The 21524-nt window shown below is 60.5% G+C and overlaps 1 protein-coding gene across 4 annotated transcripts in view; it reads right to left on the reverse strand.

The window, feature by feature from the left end:
• Positions 1-21524, reverse strand: part of BAHCC1 (BAH domain and coiled-coil containing 1) — a 62426-nt gene that overhangs the window by 33021 nt on the left and 7881 nt on the right. For all 4 annotated transcript variants that reach the window (XM_061392592.1, XM_061392590.1, XM_061392589.1 and 1 more), the window contains exon 3: positions 3663-3842. In XM_061392592.1, coding sequence (XP_061248576.1) covers positions 3663-3842 — 180 coding nt within the window. The remainder of the gene's footprint in view (positions 1-3662; positions 3843-21524) is intronic.

Raw genomic sequence — 21524 nt, forward strand, 5'->3', positions numbered from 1 at the left:
AGAGGGGGACAGAAGGACAGCTGAGGGGCTCAGGGAAGCCAGGAGGGGGGTTGGGAAATGGTAGGGAGTGCCCAGTGGCTCTTGGGTGCGACCCCTGCCCCAGTGGAGGCGAGCCCAGCCCCAGAAGGAGAAATAGCCTCTGGGGCGGGTGCAACTGACAAAGAGGCCGGCCCGGCTAACGGCCAGCGCTAGCACATGTGCCCGCTGCCTCCGGAGGCTCTCCCTCCAGGTGGCACAAGAGACCACGAGTGGCCTGGGCTGTGGGAACCCAGCAGCCCTGTTCCTCCCCAGCTGAGCCCCCAGGAACAGAATCCCCTTTCATGGCCCTGTGGGTGGTCCCACCAGGCAGCGGGGGCGGGGGGTGGGGGGGGGGGCGCGGTGGAGGAGGGAGGGAGGGGGCCCGGCCTGCTGACAATAGGGCCAGCTGTGCTGCACCCCACCCCCCCGGGGACCCACCCAGGGCGGGCCAGTACACTGGCTCACCCCTTTGCCTCAGGTCAGTTCCGCCGCCCACCCTGACCCTAGGCCCCGGAAGGGAAAGTCTCATCTCTGGCAGGACCCTTTACTTGGTGAGCCTGGGGTGGGGGGTTGGGGGGTGGGGTGGAGCAAGAGGCCCTGGATAGACAAGCTCTGCCCCAGGCCAGATGTTCTGGGGCGGCTCCTCTGTTCTGGGGTACTTGCCCTGCACCCCAGCTGCTCCACCAGGGAAGCAGGAAGCCCTGGTCCCGGCTCTGGTGGCTGTCCCCCAGATGGTGGGTTGGGTCCACCCACGGAGAGCTGAGGGCCCTGCCTGGAGTAGAAGGACCCATCATCTCTCCTGGCCCCCACTGACATCCCTCCCCCATCCCTGCCCCCGCCTCCCACCCCAGCGCCATCCTGGCCTCCTTGCTCTTAATCTAAGAACTCCTTTAGGGGCCCAGCCCTGACCATCCCCAGGCTGGAGGGGGCGCGTAGCAAGCCTGCTTTGCCAGGCACCTGTCTCCCCACCCATCCTGGGGGCAGCGAGAGAACGAGGGTGGGGCCAGACCACGGAGCAGCCCGCCCAGGCAGCCCACCCTGCCCGTCAGCCCCCCCCTTCGCTCTCCGGCCATGTCGCGTGCCCCCCGCCCCACCTCGGCCCCCCTTCCCCCTGAACACACACGGCAGAGAAACAGGCCCCAGCACGCGGGCAGCCAGCTGGCACCCAGTCAAACTAGCAGCCAGGCACGCTGCCAGGGCAGCCAGCCAGCCAGCGCTGCCACTCGCCCCGGCCCCGCCCGCCCGCCGGCCTTTACGCTGGGAGCTCACAGCTAGGCGGCTGCACCACGTGGCCTGTCAGAGCGAGGCTGCAAGGAGAGGAGGGCAGGGGAACCCCGTAGGAAGGGGATCCCAGGCCGGGCAGCGCAACTGCAGGCAGAGAAGGGGAGACTGGGGCACAGGCCTGGGAGGTGGTAGGGTCCCCAGGACAGACGCACGAGCTACCCTCAGGCGGGACCTGGCAGATTGGGGGTGCGCTCCCCAGGGGCTGCTGCTCCCCTAAACTCATCTTTAGCCCCAGGTGGGCCTTGCCCTCCCCCCCTACTCTGGGTTCTGGAGCCTTTGTTCCAGGTGGGCGACTCAGAGGCCTCCTCGCTTCCCCTTGTCCTATACCCACCTGCATTTGCCCATGGAACCCACCGCCTCAACATGCACACCCTCCCCCAAGAGACCATGGGTGCCCTCAGCCCGAGGAGGCGCCAGGGCTGGTTCGGGGCTGCTCCAACTGTCCTTGCCTTGGAGCAGCTGCCTCCCCGGCATGCACAGTGGGTAAGGGGTGGGTTGGGGGGCTGGCACTCTCCCACACCCTGTCCCCTCACAATGGGTGGTGGGAACTGCAACTTGCCAGGTGGCTCTGGGGCTGCGGCTGCGGGTGGCGGGGTGCCCCGCAGGCCGCGAGCAACTCCTCGGAGGCAGCCGTTGGCTGGGGGAAGTGAGTGTCTGGAGGCCGTTGAGGGCGCTATCTGTGGGCTGCCTCCCACCCGCCCACCCCCGCCTCTCCGGCAGCCCCCAGAGAGGCAGGACAGGGCGCCTTCTCCCTGGGCCCCAGGGCTGGTGGCACTGCCCACAAACTGCCCTTCTTGCCCGCAGGGTCCTCAAGGGTAGGCCGGAGAGGCAGGGGGATATGTACCTTCTTACGCAGAGCTCTGCCATCCTGACCCTGACCAGGGATCACCGTGGCAGCCAGCCTGGCCACACCCATGCCCCCGAGGCCAGGTCAGGGCAGGGCAGAGGCCTGGGGCGGCCGTGGGTTCAGTGGAAGCAGTTCTACATGGCTGCCGTGAGTATGCCCTGCCCGCCCCACGGCACTCGGCCCTCTCCTCCCTCCCATAGACGTTTTGGGAGCCAGAAGCTCCTGCCAGGTTCAGGAGTTCGCCCAGCAAATGCCGAAGGCAGAAGAGCTGGGAGGAGCAGGGGAGCAAGGGGTGCCAGGCATGGCCATCCCGGGAAGCCCCGATCCGGAGCCTGACACCATTGCACCAGGTGTCCCCTGGGGAGGCTGCGAGAGGCAGGGGTGGGAAGCAGGCGGCAGAGGGGTCTGGGCCAGGTGTCTGCTCTGCCCACCTGGGTCTTCAGGGCTGGCCTGGTTCCCCTTCCAGGGTAAGGGAGCTGCTCCTTATCGCCTACCCAACATGTGCGCTCTGCACGGCGCTTAAAGCCCAGATTATTTTAACAACTGTCCCTCACTCGTCACCTGTCCTGTTTGGAAAACAGCCCCTTTCTTGTTGCACAAAGAGAGGTTTCTCTCGCTCTCCGGCAGCACTGGGCGCTAATCTCCCCGCCTGGAACGCGGGCGGCAGCGGGCGCGGTGTGTGGGTCCGCGTGCTCTGCAAACACAACGCCCGCCGCTCAGCAGTCATTGAGTTACGGCGGTGCTGGTGCCAGGAGCGCAGAGCCCTCTGTGCCCGCTGCCAACTGCAATTACCTCTCCGCGTGCCAGCCGCCGTCGGGCTTAACCCTTCCTACACTGTGGCGGCCGACTGGATATCAGCAACCTCGGGCTGGGGACACTGGGGCTCAGGGTCACCGCCCACATCACGGTGCCCAGGGGCTGAGCAGACAGTGCGGAGCTGGGTGGGGGTGGTGACCTTCCCTGAGAGTGCCAAGGGGAAGCTAAACATCCTAAATAGGGCCTGCAAGGGCCCTCCAGCCAGCCACAAGGCCTGAGAGTGACACGTATGAGGCACCTACTGTGTGTACAAGGCTGCAACCGAAGGGGAGGCAGGGCCAGAGAGGGACTCTGTTCTAGGGCAGGCCCCCAGGGTGGCGCCTGAGTCTGTTGACAGCTCTCTCCTCCCCTCTACTCCCTCCCAGCTGACACATCTGGAGCCCATGCCTCTCTGAGTCTGGGAGGTGGGCGCAGGCCTGCCCGGCCAGCCCAGCTGTGTTCCACATTTCCTCAGCTCCCGTGAGCCTTCCCGGCCCCACCCCTTTTCCCTCTCTGCCCATCTCTGCTGCACATCTGGCCAAGAGTTACCACCTCCCCCATGACGGCATCCTCAACAGGGAGGCAGCCCCTTGCCCCAGTGCTTGGCATGGTCTGCCAGACACAGCAGTGGAGCCCTTTGCTTCACCACAGGCCCTGGGCACCACGATCAGTGGCTCTAGCCACAGGGTACGGCTGGGAGCCTGGGCCTCTGACTTACCTTCATGGGAGTGGGAGAACCAGATCTGGGAGGTGGCAGGGTGTGAGCCCCGGTAGGCCTGCTCCGAGGGGGACGGGGTGGGGCCACTGGGGTGCGCAGAGGCCGCCGAGCCCAGGCTGCTGGTAAGGAAACTGCCCATGAAAGAGGAGGCCGGAGAGTTCCCCATCAGGCGGCTGCTGGCTGTGGACACAGTGGGCGAGAATGAGTCTGGGCAGGGACAAGCACTAAGGAGCCCTTCCCCAGGGCTGACTCTCAGGCCCCAAGTTTCCAGGGCTTTTGTCTTCAAATAGCCAAGAAGCCAAGGTGGGAGAAGCTGCCTGCTCGGGCCCTGGAGGCCTGGACACCCTCCTGTTCTTGCAAAACCCTGAAGATTGGCACTTCAGCTGAGTTGTCCTCCTTCACCCCGCCCACCACCCCCAGCAACCAGGTGCCAGGTACTGTGGGAATAAACATTCAGGGACCCAGGGCTTGAGGGAAATATCAACCCTATGGGCAGGTCTCCACTTCGGAGGCTGACTCCCCCAGGCCTCAGCTGCCGGCAGACCTGCCAGAGTGCAGCTCCCGGAAAGGCCCAGGGTCAGCAGGTCTCAGCCGTCTCTGTCCTACCCCCAGGTGGCACTAGGGCTCTGGCCTTCCCCCCAGCACCCAGCAGGGTCTTCAACCTTCTCCCCAGGTCCAGTTAACCACCTCATCACACTGGATGCCCTCTACCAGGTGAGCAAGAGAAGAAACGGAGGCAGAGCAAGAGAGAACCACAGGAGGAGCCCGAGAATGGACATGGCAGGATCTGCTTTAATGTCCCCAGGGTTTCTCAGGGTCAGGCCCTCCCGGTGGCACTGAGACACAGTCAGCCATTTATGTTTCAGGATACTCGGCATTTCGCCCAGCAGCTAGCCTCCATGGCCTGCCTACCTGCACCTTTGACACTGTGTCCCCCTCTCTGCCCTGTCCAGCGGCCAAGGCCAGGCTGATCGAGTCTCTCCGGGTTACCATGGCAACCAGTGGACTGCCTAGGAATGGTGTACCCAGTGCACTCTGCGCAGTGCAGCCCCCGCTGCCAAGTGGGTGGTCTGGGCTGCACCGCTCAGCCCCTACCCCGTCAGGGACCCCTGGCACCTTGTCACCTCCATTTCATGGGCAGTGAGCCTGGCTTGGGACCATCCTAGGGGATGGGGAACAAGGTTCTGGGGGTTCACCATCCCATTAGGCTGAAAGCAGCAGCCTGGCAGGGTTTGCAAGGGTTCTGGGGGCTCCAGGAGGCTGCAGGCCCGGCCCAAGGTGAGTCAGGGCAGCTGTTTCCCTACCCGGGAGGCAGGGGGAATTTGCAAATTTGTGATGCCTCATCCAGCCTGGCTGGGCCCTGGGAGCTTCCCAGACGTGAGGTGACTCAGCAGAGAGGCGGCAAGGCCCTGGAGCGGGGGAGAGGGAGGGGCTGCCCCACCGGGACCCTGGCAGCTCCCCTCCACTTCCCTTCACTCCCATTCAAGGATGAGACTTGTGGATGAGAAAGGCCTCTCCCAGGAACTGGCCTCAGCGGAAGAGTCTGTGAGTGCTGGCCGGGTGCTAGGGTGTGAGCTGACCTCTGTGGTGGGTATCAGGCCAAAGGGAGACCCTGAAAGGACCAGAGGACCCAGGGGCAGGGGGCGAAGGTGTCCAAGAGCCAGGGACTTCCCAGACCACAGGGCTGGGACTGCCATGGGCCCCGGCCAGACCACAGGCACGTCCAGCCAGGGGAGGAGACTCTGGGCTGGGAAGGGAAGTACTGGCCTCCCGGGCGGGCGGGCAGAGCAGGCAGGAGATGGAGGGCGGTTCCTGCTGGGCTCCAGGGACCCTGGCGGGGGGCCATGCTTGTGGGATGAGTGAGGCCTCTTCCTGCCTCGCCCAGGCCCACCCCATGTCCCCCAGGCCTTCCCACCCCCGCACCCTCCCAGGGAAGTCCCTCCACCCTGCTCTTCCTGGGGACAGTGGGAAGCAACCGAGTCCAGAAGTTGGTCTGGATAAAGGATTTCTCTGGGAGCTTGGCCTGAGAACCTTGAGTTCTCCCACAGCCCAGCGGGTGGGGGCGGTGGGCGGGCCTGAGGCTGGGCGGGAGGAGTGGCCTGGCATCCCATAGGGCCCCTCCAGTCTGGATGCAGGGAAACTGAGGCTCAGAGGTGGCCCCCCTCACAGGGTCTCCCACACCGAGGCACCCTGCAGGGGCAGCAGACCACCTCTGCAGACCCACTACCCACAGCCCCAGGGACCACCTACCAGGGGCAGGGGCTGGTGGGGAGCATCCCTGAGGCCCAGAGGGGGATGTTCGACTAGTCTTCTAAGCTGGAACTGGGGTGGGGATGAAGGAGATGTGGGACTTCCTGTCCCCCTCTCCCAGGAGACTGGTCCTGGCCCTGGCTGGGCACTCTTAAGGGTGCCTGTTTTGACACCATCCCAGAAGGGGATGTCCCACTGCATGGTCACTTTGGAGGGGAGCGGCACTGCAGCTCAGCAGCCCCGGTCCCAGCTCCACGAGGCAGGGGACACACCGACAGGCTGAGCTTCCTGCTGTGTGCCCACCTTGTCCAGGCCAGCCACTCTCCCAATTTGGGGGACCCTCTTGGAGACTTTCCTGAGTCCATAAGAAAGGAACCCTTGCTCCTGAGTGTGGGAAGTGAGTGGCTGGGACGGCACTCCAGTCTTGCCCTTTGACCTTGGTCCAAGGCTCCCCGGGGCCCTCCTTTGCTCCAAGCCTTTTGGGGATGCCCCTGCTTCTCCATCTTCCCCAGCCTTGTGGGCAGTTTGTGGCCCCAGTGTCCGGTCTCAGGCTGGACCATTTATCTCGCGGGTGGGGGTGTCTTTTCCCTCCTTTTTCCTTTCACACTGAAAACGGAAGAGGCTTATCACATGAATGTTATGTCTTTATATCTTCACTGTAAGACATTCATATGACAGATACAACAAGGAAGGAAACAGAGATATCAGGGACCCCGCTGTTCTTGGGCACAGCCACACGCATTCCAGGGACCACTTTCCAGGCACTCGCCCTGGTGGGCCACCTGCGGGTTCCCAGGTGTCCTCTCCTAAGGCCCCAGCCCACAGCAGCAGGTCCCGCCAGGGGCTCTCATACTCCCTGACTGGCAGGCCAGCCCTGGGGGATGGGCGCTAGGCAGCTGGAAAGCCAAGTCCCCCGATGGGCCCCCAGCCTGGACCCTGCTCAGTTGGTGGGTTCCATGAGCCTTGCTCCAAAAGGGTCAGTCTCCTCCCGCCATCCTGGGCTAGAAGTCAGCAAGCTGCCGCAGGTCCTACAGGCTTTGCCAGGTGGGCACTGCCATGATGGGTGTCAGGGAGGGGATGGCTGGCACCCAGAGCCTCCCCTACCCCATCTGACCCCTGACCCTAGACAGAGCATCCATGCTCCCATGTCACTTCCACCTCCAAGGACTTCGGTCACGGCCCAGCCAGCAGAGGCATGGGCAGACCTGGCTGCCACCTCCCAGCCCCCGCCCGCCGACCAGTAGCCAGTCCCAGACAGAGCCTTAGCAGAGGCGGCCTGGGCCCCGGCCAAGGCTGGAGCTGCATGGCCAAGTCTGGCCGGGAACTGGGCTGGAGACTTCTTTCCTCTTGGCAAGGTCCTTGCCCAGGGAGTGTTGTGGTTAGCAACCCAGGAGGGGACAGTGGGAGCCCTGAGCAGCAGGAAGGGCCAGAGGGGCTTTCGGCTCAGAGCCCCCCGGGGGCTGGGAGCCCTGACCCTGGCACTGTCTGCCCTAGCCCTTCTCACAGCCTTGTATTAGTGTAGGTCACCGTGATCCCAGGTGGCGGGCCCACCGTGGGACTGACAAAGGGATGGGCATCATCACTGTTGGCCCCGCAGCCTCTGGGGTTTGGATGTGGCCTGTCCAGGGAGCATGGTCATGATGGCCTGTGCCCTGCGTCCTCTAGGGTCTCGCAACAGAGCCATCTGGCCAAGTTGAACATCATCTCAGGACTGAGACCTGAACAGGGCCACTGAGGCAGACAGTTCTGTAGCCACACACCAACCCCCAGCCCGTTGTCCCCACTGCCCGGCCGGCTCAGGCCAAGGTCTGCAGCCCCAGACACAGGGCTCCAGCCCCGACTCCAGCGCCGCCTCAGCTCTGCCTGGGACACCACGGAGGCCTGGCCCGGGTGCCGGGCTGGCTGAGAAAACCACTCCGGAAGCCAGAATGCCCGGGAGGGCTGGTTGACACCCCCACCCCCCGCCATGGCCCAGTTCCTCAGGCCCGGCCCTCACCCCCGGAGGCCTACTCGTTCCCACGCCCCGAGCCCAGACAACCTGGACCGGGAGACAGGCCGTACCTGGGCCCTGGCCGTGTGGCAACTTCCAGCTGCCCCAGCTGGACGGGGCTGGGCCGGAATCCCCTGACTGCCTAGCCTGCGCTCACAAGGCCATTCTGTGCTGGCCATGCCCGAGGCTGCCCCACGTGCCCCCAGGTGAAACCAGGGGGAGTGGGCCTTCCTCTGCCAACCTGTTTGCCAGGCCCACCTGCTGCAGCCAAGACATTCAACAGAAGTTGGGCAGGCCAGAGGGGTGCAGAGGGGGCCCCTGCCGTGGAGTCCAGGGGTGTCCCAAGGAGCTTCCAGTCCAGGGAGTGTCTGACGGGCAGCAAAGTCACCAGAGCTCAAAGTGCTGGCACTCCAGAGGCTGGCCCTGGGGCCCTAGATGACCCAGGGCCTGCCCACCTCCTCTGCCACCAGCCTCTACCTCCCCATCAGCCAGGCGGATGGAGGGACAGACATAGAAGGGTCTGGGAGAGCCCGGGAGCGGGAGCGGGAGCCCAGAGTACAGCAGCGGGAGCATTTGTTTTGACTTAAGTGAGCTACCTTTTCTGGAAACGGTGAAATGGGTTGTAAAAAAGCACACACACAAAAGGCCTCCCTGTGATGGCTGGCGGCCGCTCCTGAGAGTCAAGCCCTTTCCGGCTCCCCTGCCGCTGCTGGAGGCCCAGCTGATGGGCCACTGGCACGAGGCTCCCCAGGGGTGCTGTATCTGGCGGCTGTACCCACCCACCGCCCAGAACCGCTCCTGCCCTGCTGCTCACACCTGCTCAAGGCGCCCCACCGCCCCCAGCCCCTGGCAGAGCCCGCCTGGGTGCTGGGGACATCCAGCCCCCCTGGGGCCATCCCTGGATCTCCCCTAGGACCTCAGGGGCAGCTGAGACACTGCCGTGACGGGTGGCCTGCCTGGGAGGCCAAAGTGCCCCTCGGGTGCTAGAACAGGCCCCCCCACCCCGAGGGATCCAACTGGAGAGGAGGCAGGAAGGCTAACAGCCCACCATGTGGACTGTTCACATTCCTCTCATTCCAGGAGAGGGAAGGGGAGGGCGGATGTCCATCCCGGGTGTCCGTGTGGACAGAGGTGGAGAGACCTCGGTCCAGCCTGCCTGCAGGCGGGTGGGCGTCCATCTGTCTGGCCACCCAGGAGAAGAAAATGGGGAGAGAGACAGGGCTGGGGATACCAGGCCCAGGTGGGAGGGGCTGCTCTGGACTGCTCCACAGGAAACCCAAATCGCGCAGAGCAGGGGCCGGGCCGTAGAGGCTACGCTGCACTGCCGGCCACCAGACCCGCTCTGGGTGCACATGCGTTCTGGGCTTAATTGCTGATGTCACCAGTGACACTCCCCACTGGGCTGGAACCCATCAGTGGCCCAGGCATGAGATAATGTATGTGTGTGTGTATGTGTGCACGAGGGCGTAACAGGCAGTGAAGCGAGTATGTGGGCACTCAGGGTGTGTCAGTGTGTGTGCATGGCTGAGAGTGCATATGGGCAATGGTCACGCACACAGGCTACAGATGTGCATGGAGGTCTGGGGCCGGGGCTCTGAGTGTGCGCTCAGGACACGGGTGTACACACCTGGCTCTGAGTGTGTGCGAGGTGGTGACTTGTTTGCATGTGAGGGACTCACACACAGGCCGGGCCAGCCCTCAGGGACGCTGCTTCCCAGGGTCACACCCCCACCAAACCGGTCTCCTTACTGGCCCAGACTCTGAAAAAGGCTTCAGGCCTTGGATTCCATGTGACGCCCACGGTGGCAAGTGAGAGACGCCAGGACGCCCCTCTCCTTCTCCACCATCGAGGGCTCATCCAGCTTGCTCGTGGTGGAAGGGGAACTCAAGCCTTAAGGCTGTACCAAACTGTGGTCCCAAGACCCCCGACTCCCTGCTGCCTGGGAGTTGGCCCCCTCCCCAGCCCAGCGACTCAACCCATAGCCACCTGGGCCTGACACTGAATCCAGCAGTGGTGTGGGTTCTGGGGGCAGCAGGCAGGTTGCGTGGCCATCTCCCCACAGACACCTGATCCCTTTGCGGTGAAGAAGCAGCTCAGGAGCCCCCTCGGATCTGAGACCCCCTCCCAGCAGGGTCGGTCTTACTGACAGGCTCTCAGAACCCAGAAATTGTCGGGATCGGGAGCATTCCCCTCTGTCCTCGAATCGGGGGCCTCCTGTCTGGCTCCCCTCACTTGTTGGGTCTCAATGGACACAAAACCTGCCCTGCTTTCGGCCATCCTCTGCTGCCCAGCCCGAGTCCCTGAGGACGCCATCCAATAACCCCAGCTGCCGTCCACAGCCCCGCGATGATACAGGGATCAGAAGAGGAGGCAAGACAGGCCTAGGGAGGGAGGAAGGAAGGGCAGGAGAGAAGGAGGAGGCTGGAGGCGGGAACAGAGACAGCTGCAGCGGTGGGAGAGGGGGTGCTGGTGGGAGGCGGCATGTGGGGGCCAGCAGAGGGGACAGAAGGCGCGCCTCCGCCAGCCCCGCCCTGAGATGTGGGGGTAGCCCCGGTGAGGGGTGTCTGCCCAGAACATGCAGGCGTCACATGGGAAGCCCCTCTCCGCTGGTCCAGGAGAACCTTCCAGAAGACCTGGTTGGCCCAAAGGCAGCGTCTCTCAGGCCATAATAGGAAAACTCTGTGGTTGCTGAGCCACCAGGCCCACAAGTGTAGAGGCAATGATGACAGGGGACAGGCCCAACCACCAACAGCCCAGAACTAATAAAAGAAAAGGAAAACCGGATATAAGTCTGGTTCTTATTAAAAGGGTAAATTTAGCTTTCTGGCTGGAGGGGGAGGGGGGCAGCCAACACTCCCCCCTGGGGCCGCCCTCGGACTCTGGCCGAGAGAGTGACTCAGAGGGTTGCTCCCCCTCCTCCTGTTCTTCGCACCTTCTGGGGTCTCCACCTCGCTTCCCTCTCACACCCTCCCTGGCAAGCAGCCAGCACTCCCCCTCCAGGACACCTCTGAAGGCTGGGGCGGCGGGGGGTGGGGGGGGCGGCGTGGGGAGGTGACCAGCGCCACCCCCTCCAAACCCCGCCAGCCAGAGAAGGAGCCTCAGCCAAAGCATCATACCATGTTGAAATAAGCCAGCTGCAACAAGACGAATGCCCTAGGGGCTGTAGTCCAGTGTGAACATCAGGGTGCGTGCACACACACACACCCCCCGAGCCCCTGGACAGGGTCATAGGGGCCCACCCTGTTCTCCTACACTCCATCCGCTGGACCCCGGCGCTCAGCACCTTGAGCTAGTCTGGGACACCCCTCTGTCTCAGCTATGAGCAGGCAGGGCAAGAGGGGAGGAGATGGCAGGGTTGGGGGCAGGGCTGTGCCTCTCCAGGCAGAGACCTTCAGGGAGCTCACATTCTTGAATGTCTGACAGGCCACCCTCTGCAGCCCATCCCTGTCTTCTGAGACTCGCAGTAGACCTGGCCTCCCCACCCGACTCTAACGTCCGAGACCAGAAGCAGGAAAAGGCCTGGCACTGGGGCTGGGGCTGCTCCTGGCTCCAGGCAGGAGGAGCACTGTGGGGGGGCAGCTCGCTGGGCAGTGGGATCCCCCACAATGTGTTCCTGGGGGCAGCGCGACCCGCCCCGCAGGAGAAGGGAGATGGGGCAGAGGGCAGGGTGCACCCAGGGCTCCTTATCCTTATAGCTTCTTCTAACAGCACTGCTCTGACAAACCACCCCACTCCCTTCAAAGTACAGAGATAGAGTATTTTAATTTCTAAAGACGGCGAGTGTAAGTAGAGAGAAAACCTCAATTCTCTGGTGTACAACTACAATATTTCTGGGAACTGTCCAAATGAGCAGGGCAAGGAGAGCTGTTTCTGGGGTGGAGAAGGGCACCCCACTGATTGAGGGTCCCAAATAGGGATGGAGTGCCAGCCAGCCCTGGGGAGCCGGTAGGGGAAACAGGCTCAGGGCAGCCCCACAGGAGCTCCCAACGGAGAGAAGACCCCCGGCACACGCAGCTAGCCCACAGCCTGTGCACCCAGCCCCACTGCAGGGCGTGCGGGGCAGGGGATGGGGGGAGCTCAGGCAGAGAACCAGCCTTGGATCTCCAGCCCAGAAGCCTGCGCTCCTGTCTCCTGATGCGACCACAGGGCAAGCAAGTTGGCTTGCTGAGTCTCCACCACCTGGATCCCACCTGCTTCAGGGGCAGGAGGCAGCAGGGAACTCAGCCCTGAGACTGAGGACTGACTCCCTCGCCTGATTCACAAGCTGGGCTTGAAGCAAGTGTCATTGGCAAAGGCTCTGCTGCCAGAGCAGAGGAGGGGGCTCTGTGCTGGGCTGCCAGAGTGGTTCAAGGTCTCCAAAGGGTGCCCCCCACTCCAGTCTAGAGACCACAAGATGCACCATGACCCTCCTAGCCACCTCGTCCAGCAGCCGGTACCCGGGCCAGCTGCCCACTCCCCAGGAGGGCCCAGGGCATGGTTGGGCTGCCCTGAATCTCCATTGGCTCCAGGTAGTCCAGTGCAAGTGCCCAGGGAAGCTCGGGGCACATGCTGACCTCGCTGGGGCAGGCAGCTGATGTGGGAATATGGGGAGAAAGTGCTGCCCAGACCAGACAGCATGAACGTCCTTGTCACCCAAGCCACAGACTGGGTCCGGAGTTCCGGCCGGAGAACGAAATCCTAACCCAGCTCATTCCTTAGACAGTCACTGAGCGGCCGCGGTGTGCAGGGTCACCAACCCTCACCCTGGCATCCAAGGAAGCCGCAGGCTGCCCAGGCACCCGGGCCTTCAACAATGGCCCTCTCCGTGACCCACACTGGCCTCACAGCTGCTTGGGACCATCTCACTGGCCTTTATCTTGGAGCAGACGTTTGACAGGTAGAAAGACGCCGCTGCTTGTGTGCACCTTCCAACTTTTCTTGATTTTACCTGTATTCACACTTGTTAAAGGCTTTTTAAGAGTTCGCCTAAAGATGCATTACAATTTAATTGAGCTTTAATTTTAATATTAATTTAAAACAAATTAAAAGCTTATTTTTAGGAGACCCAAAGGGATGCAAAATGTCTTGAAAAAGGGACTGGCTTCAGGCAAACTGCCCTCAAGTGACCCGCTGGCCAGGCATGTGGCAGGGCAGCTGGACAGGGCAGCTGCCCCATCGGGCAGACTGGGAAGTCCTGGGGGACCCCAGGTCCGGCTTCTTCACCTGCATTCTGTGTAGGGCGAGGAGGGCTGTGCCCACGAGCCAGGGACAGAGGGATCTGCTGGCACCCTTCCGCGTGGTGCTGCCGAGGCCAGGAGGCGCCACGGGCAGGAGCCTGGTCCTGTCCTCACTGCACCCGTGTCCGAGCCTAGGTCCTGAATCTTGCCTGCTGGCTGCCAGGACCCTATAGGGGGTGATGAGAGGAGGCATCAGGGCCCGTGCCCCACCAAGTGAGAGCTGCAAGGACGTGAGTGCTGCCTGGGCAAGGAGAAGCGACCAGGATCTGGAGTAGCAGGGCTTGTGGGAAAGAGCCTCCAGGAGACGTGCAGGCAGCGGGTCCCACTAACTGCCACCAGCCCCAAGCAGCCACGCACTCCTGCCAGGCCAGGCTGGGCGCTGAGGCTGAGAACCTGGAGCAGCTCCTAGGCCTCCTGGTGCGTAAATGCTGGAAACAGAGCGGTGTAGCATGGGGGCCCCACCTGGCTATACAACGCTCAGGTGCCCACAGCCCCCCGCCACCACACCTGCCGGCCAGGGAGGCACACGGAGCAGAGGGTGAGGGGCCACAGCCCTGCTCCCTCATCTCTCCTGAGCCCTTATTTTTGTCTTGTTGGTTGACCCCTAGTTCTTGCCTACTCAGTCACCCAAACAGCCACCATAGAGGGGAGGGAAGGGCAGCTCTCCCCAGCACGTGTCCTTCCTTGCCCCCCAGGCCTTAGGGCCCAGGTGAGCCCATTGGCTTTTACCCTCTGATCCATCGTAGGTGCCCCATCACACACAGAATCTCCTGTTGATGGTGAAAGAGCCACCTGCAGAGGGTGCCAGGGCCAATCAAGAGACAGGCAGGAAGTGGCCCCACCTGTTGCCCAGATTTTGCTCCAACAGATCCCTCCTTTACTGGAGTGGGATGGGGCAGGGGAGTCTCTGCAGGGACGGTCCCCGTCCTGAGCCTTGTTCCATCCCCACCAGCCCCTTCTCTCCACAGCCCGACCTCACGTGTGCACCCAGGGGCCAGCCCTGGTGTCACACAGATGACGCTGGGCTGTACTGCCCAGCAGACCGCTCCCTGCCACGCTCTCGCCCCTGCCATCGAGTATGGAGCTAAGAAGGAGGGGATTGCCCTTCCTGCCAATCTGTTTAGCTCTGACATCTTTTTAAAACACAGTCTGGGAGCCTCTGAGGATGACAGAAGGTGCTTCTGGAAGGAGAGTAGATGCTGACCTGATCCCTGCGAGGTGGCCACGCAGGCTGGAGACACTGCCAGCAAGACTGTCTACCACATGTGGTCAGGTATGGGGCAGTTTCTAGTGTAGAGACAAGGGCCAATCCAGACCCCTGTGTTTCCTGGCCTTCTCTTCCTAACGAGGTTCTCCCAGAGCGTTATCTTCTCGATTTTCCAGTGTGGCGGCACACTGGTAGGAGAAAAACCGAACAGCCCTCTCTCTGTGTCTAAAGGCACGTGTGTGCTTTGCCTCGGTGTGCACAGACAAGCATACCCCCTCTCGCCCCAGCCGTCCTGCAGGGAGGGAGGCCTGTGATGGCCAGGCCCAGCTCCGGGGAAACAGAGGGATGGAAGGCAGAGACACCCAGACTCAGGACCCTGCCGTCCCTCAGGGAAGGTGGCTCCATGTAGAGGAGGATGGAGCTGCCGCAAGGCCTGGTGAGAGAGACTGCTGAGGGCGGTCAGGGCCGGAGGTCACAGGGATCTGAGCGTTGGTGACTGTGGGGGCTGCCCAGGTAGGAAGATTCCAAGAGGGGCAGGGGAACGGGGCAGAGAAGGTACTTGAGGCAGCAAAGAGGGGCGCAGAGGTGGCCGGAGCCTGTGGGTAGCTGGGCATAGGTGCTGAATACTGGGAAAGCTTGGGGACAGTAGAATGACAAGAGTAGGGGGTGGGAGCTGACCTAAGGTGTGTGGGGGTGAGGGGGCTTGGGGAAGGGAGACCTTGAGGGAAAGAGAAGCAGGGCTGAAGGCTCAGACAGGCTTGGGACTGACTTGCAGGTCGGGAAAGGGCGGGGAAGCTGACTAGCACCTCCTAGAGGAACTGGGCGAGGGCGTAGCAGAGACATGACTGCCAACCAAGGTCCATCTAGTCAAAGCTATGGTTTTTCCAGGAGTCATGTATGGATGTGAGAATTGGACTATAAAGAAGGCTGAGTGCCGAAGAACTGTGGTGTTGGAGAAGACTCTTGAGAGTCCCTTGGACTGCAAGGAGATCCAACCAGTCCCTCCTAAAGGAAATCTGTCCTGAGTATTCACTGGAAGGACTGATGCTGAAGCGGAAACTCCAGTACTTTGGCCACCTGATGTGAAGAACTGACTACTTGGAAAAGATCCTGACGCTGGGAAAGATTGAAGGCGGGAGGAAAAGGGGACAACAGAGGATGAGATGGTGGGATGGCATCACCGACTCAACGGACATGAGTTTGAGTAAACTCTGGGAGCTGGTGATAGACAGGGAAGCCTGGCGTGCTGCAGTCCACGGGGTGGCAAAGAATCGGACGCGACTGAGTGACGGAAATGAACTGAACAGATTCACTGGAAGAAGCCTGGGGCAGGTGCTGGGAAAGGACCAGCTCCAGTTCAGTGGAAACCAGAAGATGGGTTCCATGGTGACAGAGGGAAGGAGGGGGCTGAAGCAGGGGCAGGCAGCTCACCAGCACCGAGCCCGGCATGTCGGGCTCTGAGTCTGCCATCCAAGGTCACTGGGGACCTTTAGGCTCCACCTCTGGCAGCTGGCCAGGAGCTGCAGGATGGAGCAGGAGGTGGAAAGTGGAGACGGACCAGAACACCCATTCTGATCACTGGGCCCGCTGGCTCTCCCCCAGGCCAACTGGGATGTGATTCCTTGAAGGTCCATTGTGTCTGTGAGTGAGTGTGTGTATATGAGTGTGAGCACATGTGAGTGTAAGGACATGCCTCAGGGTATGAGAACACGTGAGCAGGTGTGATGAGTGTCCCTGCATGTGTGAGCTCGGCTAGTTAACATGCTGGTGAGACTGTGGGGACGATGACAGGGTCTGTGCCTCTGCCGCCAAAGGGGACACAGGCAGCGCCAGGCAGCAAGGCTGGTGCTAAGTTGGAGCCTGCCACGCAGAGCTGCCCTGAGGTGCTGACGGAGAGCAGCCTGGCAGTGCAGCTCCTTCCCACCCCCATCAGCACATCCCCACCCTGGGTCCCGCCCGTAGGGTCTCATCCCACTGTCCCCAACCTACCTTCTTTTCACCCCCATCCAGCTGGGCTCCCAGCACACCTGCCTTGAGGGTAGGGGGCCCTCCCTGGCCTGGCTGTGTGATATTAGGGCCATGGTGTCCTCCCCAGAGCTGCCTTTGAGAACAAAGTCCCAAGGAAGAAAGGCCCTGGCTTCCCTGAAGGAGGAGCACAGGGTTAGAGCCAAGACTGCCTCTTCCCAAGGAGATGGCAGAGGGTGGTTTAGTCCATAAACAACCACTTAAATGTGGCTGATGATTCTCTTTCACTTGGCGGGGTGCCCCAAGAAGACAGCCCCAGGCCACCCTGGGGGACCCCAGTCTGCCGCACATGGGCCTCTCTCGGCAGCCCAGGCATCCTCTGCCCCTCCCCTGCATTTCTGGTAATTTCTACTGGAAACCAAGTCCCTGCACTTGGATGGAACAGGACTGCTGTAACTTTCCTTTCGGTTCCAGGCACACAGTGGGTCCCCTTTCCCCATCATCAAACATCTTTGGATCTAAAGACACTGGACTCTTTGTTGGGGGCCCTGGGAGGAGCGGCGAGGGGGCAGGGAACCCAACCCACCTGTTCATTCCCTCCTCCTCCGCCCCGGCTCTAGGTCAGAATGAAAAAAAAAAAAAAAAGCTTCCTGGCTGATCCAATCTGGAACCTAATCGTCTGGACAGCTGCAGCAGCCCTCGGATGCCAGCCCGGCTGGCTCCCTGCTTGAGCACTGGATGCCTCCCCGCCAGGCCCTCAGCCTGCTGCAAACCCACACCAAGCCCCTATGTGGGGCTGGGGCAGCTCCCACCCTGCGCCCCACCTTTCCAATCCCACACCCAGTTCCCGACTGGTCCCCATCCTCTGGTGGCAGCTGCTGGCAGGGCCACGGGAGGCAGTAATATTATATATTACAACAAACAGGGGCGGCCCACTGACAAATAGGCCTGCGTGATCTAAACGGTATATTATCCCATAAAAACGTCAGCGGGCAGGGCGTCAAAGCCGAGATGGAGCAGCGGCCCCAGAGCACAGGCTGCAAGGCCTGAACCTTCCTTGGCACAGCCCAGAGCTGCAGGGATGTGTTCTAGACAGTGCATGCTGGTTGTGATCTTGTTTGCTTTTAATGCTGAATCTTCGGTGGGAGAAAGAAGGCCCCATCGGTTAATAGGGACCAAGGAACCCCGGGGGAGCCGTGCCCTGGCGGGTGAGGCAGGTGGAGCGCAGCAGTGCGAGTCACCTACTGCCCAACAGGGCAGGTGCTGCACCCTGAAGCCCTGGCATCAGCTCGAGAGCTCTGGGACAAGGCCCAGCAAAGATCTCCGAGGACGGCCTTTCCAAGGGGCACCCACCTTTCCAAGAGGCTGCTGGTAGTGGCCCGAGTGAGAACTTTCTCTGGATGGGTGATGACAGGCCCCCTTCCGAGAGGCTAAGGCAGCACCTCCACCCTGGGGGGATGGTTTCTAGTCATCAGAAGTCATCCAAGGTGGACGCTGGTCAATATGGCATTGACAGGGCTACTGCTGCCTGGTGACGTGCGGCTGGGAGGAGGAGCGACGCTCCAGAGGCTGTGCTGGATTTTCTTGTTGGACTCTCTAGGCAGAGATCAGCCCTGAGGCCACCCAGGTGGAGTCCCCAAATCCCTTCCATGCTGACCTCTGGCCAGTGTATCCAGGGCCCCTCTGAGAAAGCCCTGTGCAAAGGGCTGAGATCAGGGCAACTGGTGGGAATCCCCCTGAGACTCTGGCCATGCCAATCAAGGCAGCTGCCTGCCCTGCCGCACAAGGTCCCTGGGGTAGAGGGGCAGCTCCCATCTTTGGGGGCCTATATTCAGGTATTTATGGTAGGGAAGAGGGCAGGGCGGGGGCGCGGGGGCAGAGGCCACCCAGAGGCCTCTTTCAGAAGAAAGGGCAAGGGGACCCTGGGGGTGGTGACCAAGGCCCCTTTCCACCCAGAAAGCACTCATTCCCAGTGGTACTGGCTGAACTCTATTTGAGCTTGGGAATTCCCAGCTTAGGGCCGGTCCCAGGCTCAGACCCTGGAGCTAGACCAGGGGCATTCTGGGAAGTGTAGTCCTTTGGGAGTTGAGAGGGCCTGCTGGGATTTTGGGGGGTGGGGTGGGCATCCCATCAAGAGCAAGCAAATAAGCAGAGAGAGCAAAGGAGGTTACCCTGACCCTAATCCCAAGGTGGAAGTCTGACATTCCTGGGAAATGGCTGAACTTAAGACATCTGCTCCCTGAAAAGACACCAGCCAATATTGGATTCCAGCCCCAGATCACACCCGCAGTGGTTTCCCTGAGCAAACTGTCTGGAGCTCTTATTTTGGTGAGGAGATCTGGGAACTCCCCAGAGAGGAAAGACCCGGCCTGAATTCCCCAACCCTTTCCTCCTCTGGCAGCTGCCTCCAGACCGCAGGAGAGACAGGGGTGCTACCTGCCGGGCTCCCGGAGAGGCTGCAGCGCATCCCGCACACTCTCACACATTATTTATGCTCACAGCCCGCGCTGATGACATATGTAAGTTGACAGCGAACATCCTATCAACTTGCTGGAGTGTATCTTGATTGTTAAAACACACTCTTAAAGGTGTACGATCATTTATCAAATTAAAATAGCGGCGCCTTGCCTGTCCCTTTTCTGCCTTCCCTGACCACTCCCCTGTAGCCTTCCTCCTTCTCTGGCCTCCTGGGCATCCTGCCCTTGTACCCAGGCCCTGCTCCTCGGGTGGGATGGGGGGAGGAGAACCCTGCCCCTGATTCCAGGGACCCAGACTCAGCACCCCCTCCCCATCCCACCCCAGGCCAGGGCAAGCCCACTAATCGCCAAGAAGTGACAAACGCCAGAAGCCCCACCAATTAAATCTAAACTCAAGCAAAGCTCAGTGGCCAGTAAATTATTATTTTTATTAGCTTGAACCAAGTTCCCGTAAGAGAGAAAGTCAACTTGCTCCCATGAATGGCTCTTGTATAATTTATTTAACTCTGTGCTCTTTGCCAAAGCCTGGAATATTTTTAGCTCGTTCTGTTGTTGGATTTGGCTTTTTTATGTGTGTTTCTGAGGGGTATTTTTAGCTCCCTCCATGTTATTCTAACAGCCTCCTGTGCGTTTTGTCCTGTCTGTGCGGGCTGTTGAACCCAGTCTCACAGCAGACGAGGGAGATTTCTAAGAATAAACGGGAGCATTTGGGGGTGATTTGGGATCCGCACAAGGCCACTCCCTGCCTCTCTGGCTAATTTGCCTTAGTGCTCACGTGACCTGGATATTCCTATAGGAATATCCCTGTAGGAATAATCAGACAAGGGGGCACTACAAGCCCCACTGAGAAAAAACCCACATTCCAAAAATGGCTTCGCTGGGGTGGGTGAGGCGGCCGCAGCCTGGCCAGTCCACGCGGCCGCTGGATTCTGGGCTCCACACGGCGGCCGTGGCTTTGATGTTTGCTTCTGCCGCTTACAGAGCAGGACGGTAGAGTCTTCGGAAAGTAACTCTTTTCACACCTACTTAATGTTGGTAACGGTTGCCGAAACACTCCATCGTGTCATTGAGTTAATGAGGTATTTACGAAATTGTATTTTTTTTCCTATACGAAAAAATATCACATGAGAAAGGAGGGGGATCCTTTGATGGGGTCTTTTCACACCAGGAAATTATCTTCCCCATCCCATCCCCCACCACGTTTTTCTTCTTCTTTTTGAGATTGAGGATCAGAAGCACTTTTAGCAGGAGAGAAGTTTGTGGTTCTCCCACCAGAAGGAACCTGCCGCCCTGTATACTCCCAACAACAACCACAGGCCCAGGGCACCTGGCTTCCAGGCCAGGCCATTTACACGCCAAAGAAGCCAAGAGAAGGGGTGGAGAGGAGAACCCACTCGCAGTCACATTGCCCAAACCTCCGCCTTCCTTGGGTGGAGACCCAGTGATTCTCCTTTGGCCCCAAGGGTAACACACAGAGAAGGATGAAGGGCAGTAGCTGTAGCTGACCGGCTGGAAGAGGGGGCGGGGACCCGGCTTCTCCCAGGCAGGGCTGCCTCCTACTAGACGCACTCCCTCCAAGGAGAGGCGCAATCCCAATCGCTCCAGGCAGTAGCGCTGATGAAAAACCTTGGGTTGGTGTGTTGTTGATTTTCATTTTTTCCCCCCTAGATTTCACAGCTTTGCCTCCGGACCATCTGTATTAGAGACAAAATCTAACACTGCACTAAAAATAATGATTCCAAACATTCTAATTGCACCTTTTGGTGACAAGGTTACTGGAACAGCACTTTACCATAAAACCCCACAGCCCGATGATAAAGCTATCCGCACTTTCATTTTTAGAAAAACAATGGGAGAAGCCCTGGAGCCCAACATCCCATCGGGGTCCTTCAAACTGACATTTTGAAAGCGCTGGGTGGGGGCAGCACTGGAGGAGCGCAGGGAGGGAGACCTTGGCCCAGGCTGGGGGGCCAAGCCAAGACGAGGAATCCTCAGAGGCCAGGGACTCGATCTCCGGTGGCTGGATCCTACTCCCATGTTACAGCCGAACAAATAGGAAGAAGCTCAGTGCAATTTTCCTTTCAGCAGGGTAGTCAGTGGAGGGAGGGGCAGGCTGGGCTGCTACAGCCTGGCTTATGGACCTGAGGCCGTCACAGAAATGGGAAGAAAGTCCGCCAAACTGGCCATTTTGAAATCCGCACACGAGACGCAAAAAAAAAAAAAAAATTTAACTTAATTATACTTTTTCCTTTTTTAAACTGGATCATATATAGATACAGACCAAAGCAAAGTAGTCTGAGGTATAATTCTTTTTTTTTTTAATTGATGTAGCTAAATTTTAAAACCAATACAAGATCCTGGTTTTCAGCAATTTCAAAAGCCTTTCAGCAGCAGATGTTTCTAGCTGGACGCCCTCTAGGCCAGCCTTCCCATCACAAATGGGTTGAACATCTCCAGGCACAATAGGTCTCTCTGGTCCCCCAGGGAGGTAGAAGCAGCCTCCAGGAGCAGCAGATGTGTGGGCTCCCAGGTGCCCCCTCTGAGGGTGCCCTGGGGACCTCCAGTGAGCTCTAGAACACCCTGCATATGGGGAAGGTGAGTAGGGTCTGGGTCAAGGACACAGACCAGGCCAGCGCCCACCTGATTTCTCCAGTCCTTCCATGGCCTACAATCCAAGAACCACGTGGTCAAACTTGGAATGAGCCAGACAATGGTTCGGGTCACCCAGACCATGTTCCCACCTGGCCTGGGGGTGC

This window comes from Bos javanicus, chromosome 19, assembly GCF_032452875.1.
Source record: "Bos javanicus breed banteng chromosome 19, ARS-OSU_banteng_1.0, whole genome shotgun sequence".
NCBI lineage: Eukaryota > Metazoa > Chordata > Mammalia > Artiodactyla > Bovidae > Bos > Bos javanicus.